This window comes from Amblyomma maculatum, chromosome 10 (assembly GCF_055883805.1).
Source record: "Amblyomma maculatum isolate TAMU_Amacu chromosome 10, ASM5588380v1, whole genome shotgun sequence".
NCBI lineage: Eukaryota > Metazoa > Arthropoda > Arachnida > Ixodida > Ixodidae > Amblyomma > Amblyomma maculatum.
This window is the reverse complement of record NC_139353.1, coordinates 64,258,671-64,268,803: the sequence shown is the minus strand read 5'-3', so window position 1 is coordinate 64,268,803 and position 10,133 is coordinate 64,258,671. Positions and strand designations below refer to the sequence as shown.

General features: G+C 44.8%; 1 protein-coding gene across 1 annotated transcript in view; it reads left to right on the top strand.

Annotated features, from left to right (window-relative positions):
- Positions 1-8,866, top strand: part of Arp10 (Actin-related protein 10) — a 22,396-nt gene extending 13,530 nt beyond the window's left edge. Inside the window, exons 11-13 of the mRNA XM_084582926.1 lie at positions 742-823; positions 1,785-1,986; positions 2,909-8,866. Coding sequence (XP_084439052.1) covers positions 742-823; positions 1,785-1,986; positions 2,909-3,039 — 415 coding nt within the window. The 3' untranslated portion in view covers positions 3,040-8,866. The remainder of the gene's footprint in view (positions 1-741; positions 824-1,784; positions 1,987-2,908) is intronic.
- The last annotated feature ends 1,267 nt before the right edge of the window (positions 8,867-10,133 follow it).

The following is a 10,133-nucleotide window of genomic DNA, read 5'->3' as shown; positions in this document are numbered from 1 at the left end:
ATACAGCATCTGGGCAGCGTTGTACGAGATGCAGCTGTGTGAATTGGTTTTGAGTTTTTTTTATTTGTCGTCTGGTTCTTGGCGCCACGATGACAGCTGAGAAGCCTGTGCATGCCGCACGTTCGCCTGTTTTGTGCACACCACCTGCCCGCTTCTGCCCTCCTTTCAATGGCAGCTGCTTGAGCAACCATTGCAGGGCATTTCAGGTGTTTGCACGTGCGGAAAGTTTGCGACAGCCATATAAGCTGCAGATAAGCATGTTGCATTTCAACAAAGTATCAGTCGTAATTGAAAAGCGGCCAACTGTGTTGTGGAACTATTTACGACCTGGTACATTTTCTTGTTTTCTTCTAAAAATCCAGTGAAAAAGTGGGGCAGGGTCCTGTGGTGCAAACACCTGTTTCTTCCACTTGCTGCTATATGCTTTCTCTCTCTCTCTCTCTCTCTCTCACCCCCCCTTACACACACACACACACCTTTTCTGTTTTTTTTGCTTCCTCAAGACTCGGGGTTTTATGCATTTGGTAGAAATAGATTTTTTTAGTTTGAAATTTTCTAGTGATTTCTTCATGTATTTTTCAACATGTGGCAGAGTTAAGAGGATGTGTGGTGCCATTACAGGTATTCAGTATTAACATGTTGCAGTTGTCAATTGCTAAGACAATATGATTTTTAATTTCCATACTGAGATGTCAGCCTTGCCAAAAATGGTCACATTTACTGTGATTACATGCTGTGCAGAGAATACGCTGCAGAGGCCCTCTTTGAGCTGGATGGTGACATGAAGTCCATAGTAACGTTGCTCCTGGACTCCATCCTAAAGGTAAGGGGTGGACTGTGTTGGGGATGTTGGGAAACTCGTTGCGAATGTGCATGTTCTTGCATAGGCACAACATTCATTTGCAGAGCAAAATAGCAATGCGCAGTTACATAGTTTGGGAACTAACAGCTTTGGGGGCCTTGCAGAAAATAACATCCTAGATGATCGGATTGCAGCAGCTACTTTTTTTCTTTTCTTGTCGTTTACATCATTGTGAAGGAACCTTCAGCATGCTGATAATTCCGTAGCTCTACACTCAGAATCCACTTGTGATGAACTGTGACAGTGTTTCCTGGCTGTTGGGGGACGAGTTCATCTCGATTTCTTTGTTTATGTAGGTGTTGCCCTCGAAGAGGGAAAGTGATTCAGCACTAATTACATACTCTCCAATATGGTGCCTCGGTGCATCCAGGGGAACATCCTGTAGTATTTGACAGCAATTCCACTAGTGATGCGTTATCACAAAAGTTGTTCATCTGGTGTTTTCCTTCGCATGTTCTGATCGTGCAGTGAGTGTCACAGAGTGTCATCTATTTTCATTTATGCAAAAAGGTGTTTCAGTGATAGAAATTACTAATCTAGCAGTTTTCATCGAAAAAAAAAAAAGGCTGCTTCCTAACGCTAACCACCTGCAGGACTAGGACGAGCCAGGCACTCATCACAAGCTGAGCGTCATCTCTGGCTCCTGACGATTCCAGCTTGTCCGCGTCTTATGGCACTGTATATCCGCCTATTTGCAGCATGTATGGCTCATCTTGCACAAATTTTGTTTCTGCCCAGACTGTAGTGCTTTTCCGAAAAAGTCACTGTGACTAAAGCTCTCAAATAAACAATAGTCCGTTAAGGCACTAAAACGTCGGCTATATCAAAACGCCATTTTCTTTTTAGTGAGACAAGGTTTGGATGGAAACTGAGCAGCATATACCATATTCTCACTCCCACTGACCCATCTTCTCCCTCGCAGGCTCCGATGGACTCTCGGAAGGTCCTGGCCCAGAACATTGTGGTGATGGGCGGCAGCTCCATGATGCCGGGCTTCAAGCACCGGCTGCTAAAAGAACTCCAGAGCCTGGTGAAGGACCCCGTGTATGCTCGCAAGATGAACATGAACACCTTCAAGTTCCACAGCCCACCCGCCAAAGAGAACTACACTGCCTGGCTCGGAGGTAAGTACAACAGGAAGAAGGGCTGCAGGGGATTAATGGGAGGACTAGGACGAATTAAGGGTGCCCCACTATGGAGAGACCCCCCTCCCCCCCCACATGTTCCACCGGGAAGCCAATGGCTCTTTATGTGTACTACTACAGGATCTGTTTATAGTGTCACAAGCGCGGACTATGGACAAGGTGGTGGATGTTGTGCAGTTGGGATAAAAGGGTAACCACACTGAATGTGCAAGGCTAGGTGCTTGTCACTTAATCCTTAATGTGTTTAATTACTTAATTTATTTAATTTTAATTTAATTTTGTTCAAATTTAAAGAATTGTTTTAATTAAAGATTCTTAATGGTGCTTTTAACGCTGCACGAGTGAGAGCATTTTATTCAAAACTATCAACACTTTTGAAGCCGCAATTGTATATGATGCATTTGGATAAATGTTTGTGGTAGTCGCATTGAATATCACCTAGTGTTAATCCATGTGCACCCAGTGCAGATTAACTCGAAAAAAATTTGTTCATTTCTATGGGATTAATGTTATATCGGATCATTTTTTTATTGAAAAATTGGCAAGGGAAAATAGTGAGCACTTATGTACTTTGTTCATTTCTATGGGATTAATGTTATATCGGATCATTTTTTTATTGAAAAATTGGCAAGGGAAAATAGTGAGCACTTATGTACTTTGTTCATTTCTATGGGATTAATGTTATATCGGATCATTTTTCTACATTGAAAAATTGCAAGGGAAAATAGTGAGCACTTATGTACAGGTGTATGACTACTTGGATTTTTATTGTATTGCTGTGATTTGTTTTCGGTAAGATAATGCGCTTTGTTTCATTTGAATCAACCTTGACTATTTCCCAGAGGCCGCACAAGTTTGCGTTCGATAGCCAAAGGCAATGAAATGTCGTGCGTCTTTGCAGCCTCTATCTACGGCTCGACCGATGCGGTCAGCGCGCACTGCATCACGAAAGACCAATTCATCTCCAATAACCGGCACATTCCAGACTGGTCAGACCAGGCGTGGCGAGCCTTGTCGAGCAAGACGCCGTGAGCAACTTTCAGTCACCCAGGGCCAAAGACTTCCTTCATTTTTTATTTTCTTTGCCTGCCGTGTGCCTTTTTTTTTTTTTTGTTACAAGATTTTGCTGAAAAAGTGTCAAGTAATGTGACGTGTAGGAACTATGTTCCACGGGGGGATGCATCGAACTTGAAGGTTAAATGTGATGTCTGACATCTTTTGTGACTCATCGCGATGCTGGGAAAGTGGACTCCAAATCATGCTGTTGTGTTGTTTCTCTCTTGCTGCTAATGGAACCTCTTGTTTCTCTTTCTCATTTAAGTAGGGAGTTCATTAATACATCGCAGGTGTTCTTTTTCTGCATGTTAAAAATGTGCATCTGACAGAATATGGCTGCTGCAAAATTAGCTGTGCAAAGGAAGTTCGGAATTCAAAGGGGCATTTATGATGCCTCGTTCTGTCTATAATGCCTGGGCTGAAATTAATTAACGACATCTAGTTTTTAATTCTATATTACAAATTATGGCCGAAGCATGTAAATAAAGGCTGGTAGAAATTGCAGTTTTTTTTTGTGTGATATTTCTTAGCTCTCTTTTTTTCTTTGTAAATCGTGAAAACTTTCGTATGCTAATTTGTATATATAACAGCTCTCACAAATTGTGAAAGTGCTTTTTTGTTTCATTTTTTGGTTACTAGGAAGATATGTTGGAAGAATTATGTGCTGAATCCTTTCAAAGTGGCGTCAGGCTTTCAATCTTCAGTCCACAATGATTTGGTGTAAGAGGCAGCTCCGATGAATTCTGAGTACCTGCATGATTGATTAATTGTTCATATACAGTGAAACTTCATTATAACGAACCGTTAAACAATCAGAAAATAGCTCGCTATATCCATAATTCGTAATATAACATTTCGGAGAAAATACATGCAAGAACAGCAAAATTCAATTAGAGAAGGGACAGCAACTCCTTGCTGTTGCCTTCATGTTGTAGCTCTGGTTGTTCGAATGGCTTGTCTGGTGCACTGGTTCGATAGATCGTCGCATTTGTCGCTGCTGCTGCCCCGCACTTTCCGTTCACAACACGATGTCATAGGCTTTCGTGAACGTCAGGTCCTTCTCCGCAAACAGGCGCTGCTTGCAGCCCACACACGAATCGATCACGCAGCATGATGTCCAAGGGGAGCATTGTGGGGTTAGCTGGCGACAGGGATGACGTTGCTCCGGCTTATTGTTCGATGACTACTGTGATCGCAGGCAGCGTCCCAAAGTTGCAGTCGGCAGCCAGTTTCTTTAGTGCCCCAATGTAGGCACTTGCAGTTTCTCTCTCCAACTGGTCACGTCATTGGAAGCGAGCCCGGCTGTAGACTTCGGATGGCCGCGGGTCGAAGTGCTTCTGCAGTGCAGCTACGATGTTGTCGTAGGCCACGGCAGCTGGAGTGCTTGGCTGGACTAGAGCGTGAATGGTGTCATACGGCTCATCCCCACACAGCGTAAGCAGGGGGGCCCTCTCCTGAGGATTCTCCGTGGTGTTGTTTGCCTCAAAGTAGAATTGAAGGCTTCCAGACCACGAAGAATTGACGCGTTTGAATTGTGGTGCTAGCGGAGACTCTTGAGAGTTCCTTGGTCCGCCAGAAAATCAAATCAGTCGATATTGTCGACCATAAACCCTAACTGCTCATTGGAGGGTCAAATTCCAAAGTTAAAGCTCAGCTACTTCGGTCATCTGATGAGAAGAGAGGAGTCGCTGGAGAAAGATTTGATGTTGGGAAAGGCTGAGGGTCGCCGGAGAAGGGGTAGGCAGCGAACGCGATGGTTAGATGGCATCCTCGAGGCGCTGCAGATGAAGTTATGTGATGTTAGAAAAATAGTAAGAGACCGGAAAGCGTGGCGTGACATGGTCCATAGGGTCACGAAGAGTCGGACACGACTGAACTGAACTGAACTGAAACCACCATGTCCATGAGGAACCGTTGAACTCCGGCATCCATCCAGGAAGCATGAGCGTAGCCATAACCACGATGTCCATGAGGAGCCATTGAACTCCGGTATCCATCCAGGAAGCGTGAGCGTAGCCATGATTGTTGTACGGCGTAGCTTAACGCTGAGCTCGGATCTTTTCCTCGTCGCCACTGTTATGTCCGCAGTTGTCTTGTAGCAACAAGGCATTTGCGAACACAAGAAACTATTTATTAAAACTCTACTCGAGCGGTGCGCGCTGGCGGCCGCTTATCGGTGCGATCCGAAGTCGTCTCTCCAGACGCGGCTGGCTGGTGCAGACAGGAGAGGGCTGGGGAAAGGAGGAAGGGAACGTCAGGAGGGTCGTTGGTCCTTCGTTCACATGCATAACCCTTGCGGACACAACACCGCGGCGAGAATCTCGTACTGATTGAGCGGTTCATTGTTCCCCCGTCTACGCTCAAGACACAACACGCTGAACGCAGGGGGCTGAAGACGCTGTGCACTTGTCCGCGTGGTCTCTTGAGCTTATGACAGCTTTGTTCTTCAGAATGGTTCTCAAAGTGCTCCTTGGGATGCCAAATAAGTCTGCAAGAACGCAATTCTTTTTGCCATTCTCCACACTTTAAATTATCTCAAGCTTGGTCTTAACCTCAGTGCTGCTCTTTTTTTCACATTCCCCGCCATCACAGCGCTAAGCACACCCGCACACCACACTCGACATGACCACCGACAGAGCCTGCACAGAACGCTACAATGGCTACGCCGCCGCTAACACTAAAACGCAAAAGCTATATTCGATCACGCCACCGCTGCCCTCGCGCTGTCGGCGGTTGCGCAGACGATTTCTTTGGCTGTCAACTCTCGAGGCCGACGTGGCATCTGTGGTGCTGTCAGTGCCTGCGAGGTAGTCATGAACGTTTGCTACGCCACACAACCTACTTGTAGTGCAACGAAGCCTGCCTCCTGCTATTAAAGTGAGGTAGGGCTTGGCATCTTGAAGTTCGTTATATCCGTTTTATGCAAAAACACGTTCGCTATAGGAAGTTAAAAATACATGTGTTTGGCAAAAATATTCGGCAGAGTTCGATATATTCAATAATTCGTTATATGCATGTTCGTTATATCGAGGTTTGACTGTATTTGCTCTGGCAGTTACTGCATGGTGATGTAAACTGTCTGGGAGGTTCATTGTTAATTCGTTTAATATTTTGGCATCCTTCAGTTTAGACTGTATAAGTTAAGCTAGCTATTTAGGGGCTTAATCATATCGCGTGGTGAAATTGCAACTGTGCATGGATATGAGTGATGCTCCTACTCTGAGTGGAAGTATGCAACTCATTTATAGCAACAAACGAAACTGAAATAGATTCCGGGCACATTTTTTTTAGTAGTACTTGCTATATTATCTCAGTGGAAACAGTGACCGTATTCTTGTACACTTATTTTTCTCAGTTCCACAGTGTACTGAAGTGCCATTGAAAATGTATGCATAAAAGAGAAACAGGTCGTCAAGTGTGGGCAGGTATGAAGGGATTATGCTGTGCTTTTTTTAACACTATTTACAAGTGTCTCAAGTGAAATTGCTGTATTAATGCCAATGTATTGCAGCCGTGACAGCAACGTGAAGTCCGCTTTTGCCTTTGAAGAAATTCCTGAAGAAAGACATTTAATCCCATCTCTGTTGGTTAACTTTGATTTTAACATGGGAAGCACCCGCCAGGGTGGCGCATTGGTTACAGCGCTCGACTACTGCGCCCAAGGATGCGGGATCAAATCCTGGCCTCGGCGGCCGCTTTTCGATGGAGGAGAAAGCAAGGCACCCATGTGCTGTGCGATGTCAGTGCACGTTAAAGAACCCCAGGTGGTCGAAATTTCCGGAGTCCTCCACTACGGCGTCTCTCATAGCCTGAGTCACTTTGGACCATTAAACCCCACAAACCCAACCTAAACATGAAAAGCATAAGAAAAAAAAAAGTCACCCGTGTAGAAGCCTGTGGAGACTGTGTGCTTGTCTGCCTGCACAAAAACGCATACAGCTCGGTACAGCCTTTTAGCATTGCATTTCATGCGCAAACCTTTCCTGTATACCCAAATGTCACTGCTGCAATTAATATACTCACGTGAGCCCTTGTGCCCACGCAAGCTGATATACAGGGATTATGCTCCGGTACCTCTTGCCCCCTACTCATTCTTGCTCTTTACTCGTCCTGTCTTCACATTTATTTTCAAACCTTGCAACTTGACACTTGTGCGGCATATGACGATGTAGTAGTGAAGATGGAAAGGGAATTAAGCTTCATAGGCCCAGGGCTGAATGCTTATTTGTGGATGAATCTGTTGCGGTGTTTCCTGATTGGACCATCCATGGGGCTCAGTCTTTCATGTCTGTCCATAGAATTGATGAAACAAAACGTTGGAAGGCTGGTGCTGTGCTCGTGCAGCGCCTTTTCTAGCATGCTTTTTCTCATGCCTATCGCAAGCCTATACCACATGTGTGAGTTTGAAATGGGAGCGTGAATGTTTAGAAACAACCGACACAAAGGACGAGAAAGGAAGTACTATAGAGCAAACGCTTCTATCTGTTTTTCTTTTTTTTGTTTCCGAACACAATTTTGCTGCTGTATTTTCATTAGAGTGTTGTAAGCAGTTTGCCTAGCAACACGCTTTCAACCAGTGCACATTTACATATGCAAAGAGTAATGCCATGCTCTACTGATGCTTATTTTTCTCGCATTCTGTCTCGCGATGTTGGTTGTCTGCTGATGTTCTGTGATTTTAAGATGGTATCCACCAACTGACAAAGTGTTTTGCACTTGAGCTCAAGTTTGTGGCGAGTATGCGAGTGAGTAATGCCTGCCAGATAATAAAATAATTTATGGGAAGACGGGCATTTCTCCATTGTTTCATGGTGCAACTTGCTGCTTTCTTATAGCATGGTGCATATGGATGTGAATCTGCTCATTGTGGGCACTTTATCGTGTAATGTAATACAGCAATAACCATTTTGCAGCATCAGACATCCCTGAGAAGACTGTGGTTGTGGGAAATGGTGCTAGCGTTATTTTTATATTGGCACAAGGATTACATAAGGTCTAGTTGATCTGTTTGGAAGGTTCTTTGCTCCTGCTAGCACAGTATTATTCCAGATGACCCAGCTTCAATCCCTGCAGAATGCAGTGTGCCCATGTAGTTTGTGATGCCAGTGCATGTTAAAGAACACAAGGTGGTCAAAATTATATGGTGCCCTCTATTATGGTACCCCTTGTAGCCTGATGCTCTTTGGAAAGTTAAACACCAAATGAGCACCTGGGATGGCACTTTTGAAGTAAAATAGTTCTTGCTGTATAACCTCATGGCTACATTACTATGGCTGCATATGTGCCCTGAAGTTAATGGTCAATGCAACTGTCTCGTTTTAAAGTGTTACTGCAGAGTTGTTTGAGTAATCATGCACATATTGTCACCCATGCTACCCGTGTCGGTCGTGAAGGGGAAGAAGAGGAAGATCGTGCAGAGTGCGTGTTGTTCTGGGCCGCCGCTGCTTTGCCTTGTCGAGCTCCTGTTCTCTGGCTCCTGCGCGTAAATGCCCTGACCCTGTCCTTTGACCTTGTCCTTCTGGACTGCCGTCCGGGTAGCCGAAAGAACCCGTGACAATATTAATCAATTTTTGTTGCATGATTGTACTGTGTCGACTGCTGCCCTGTATGGGGCCCCAGGCACTTTTTAAGCTTTCCTAAGACAGCTTTTCCTCTTGGGTGCTTTCAACCTAGAGTTAAAATGAATGGATTTTAATTGAACTGAACCTTTGGGAGAAGCAGCAATTAAACTGCTTTCATCATTCATCCATGAAATGTAACTGAATTTGACACGAGTAACTATGTGTGCTGACATTAGAGGTGTATTTATTTTAAGCTAACTGGTATAGACCTTTGCATCATGTGTGGAAGTTGTTGAAATTCTTCCTCTCTGAACAGTCGGAAACCAGTTTCCACCATAGTTGCGCGGGGTGCACACGACAGTTCAGTGAACAAATACTGCGCCCAGGGCGCCCTCAATGCAAAGGTTTGTAGTTGCTGGATGATTTCTATAATGCACGTAAAGCCATACATTGATATTAACGAAGAAGATAATTTACAAATTTTGGTTGTCGGTATGTCTGCAAAAGTCTGGTGTGTTCAGTAAAGCTTTTTTTTTTAAATTATATATATATATATATATATATAGGATGCAAGAACATTTAACGTACTTGGCCACTTAAAAAATTACAGAGCGAAGGGTACGCTTCATTTAAAGAAACATTTTATTGGACTCGTTTCGACCAGAAGCTGGCCTTCATCAGGAGCGTGAATGCAAGCAATGGGAGTAGGTTTTATATGCAAAGAGGGGAAAGAGAGACAGGTGCGCAGAGTACAATGGCATTGTAGTGATGGGTGGGGTAAAAAGCAGGTGCAGGCGGGGAGTGGAAGAAAGTGCAGGTGGGAAGAAAAAAAAACAAGGCACATGGACACAGTAATAGGTATGACCCCAGGCGACAAAAGCAGGAATTGGGCTGCGTTTCGATGGAGGCGAAACGAAGTGGCGTCCGTGTGCTGTGCGATGTCAGCGCACGTTAAAGATCCCAGGTGGTAGAAATTACTTCGTAGCCCTCCACTACGGCCCCCCTTTCTCTCTATCCACTTTCACTCCCATCTTCATCCCTTCCCTTACGGCGCGGTTCAGGTGTCCACAGAGCAAGTGTGACAGATACTGCGCCTTTCCCTTCCTATGAACCAACCAACCAACCAACCTTCATTGTGTGTATGGTGGGGGAGGCTGACATTCCTTTGGGCCACCTGCAGTAAGCTTGGCCGTTTTGGGTGTGTTTGAGGAAGGAATTTACGGGGTAACTGAACTTTGAAGCGGAGAAAGAATACCAGGGCTCTCATTAATACCGGCATGCAGGGCATTAAATTTAAATAGAAAGTACGATTCTCGCTGTTCCCGTTCGCGGTTGCTATGGAAGCCGCTCTGGAGCAGGAAAACTTTAAGTTTGTCGAATTCGTGACTTTTCTGTTGCAGGTGTTTGGACAGGGGAAGGTGGGGGAGAGATTTGCTGTGTGCGCGATGGTTGTTGAAACGAATTCGGAAGGGGTTCTCCGTCTGCCTTATGTATTGCATTTGACACTCG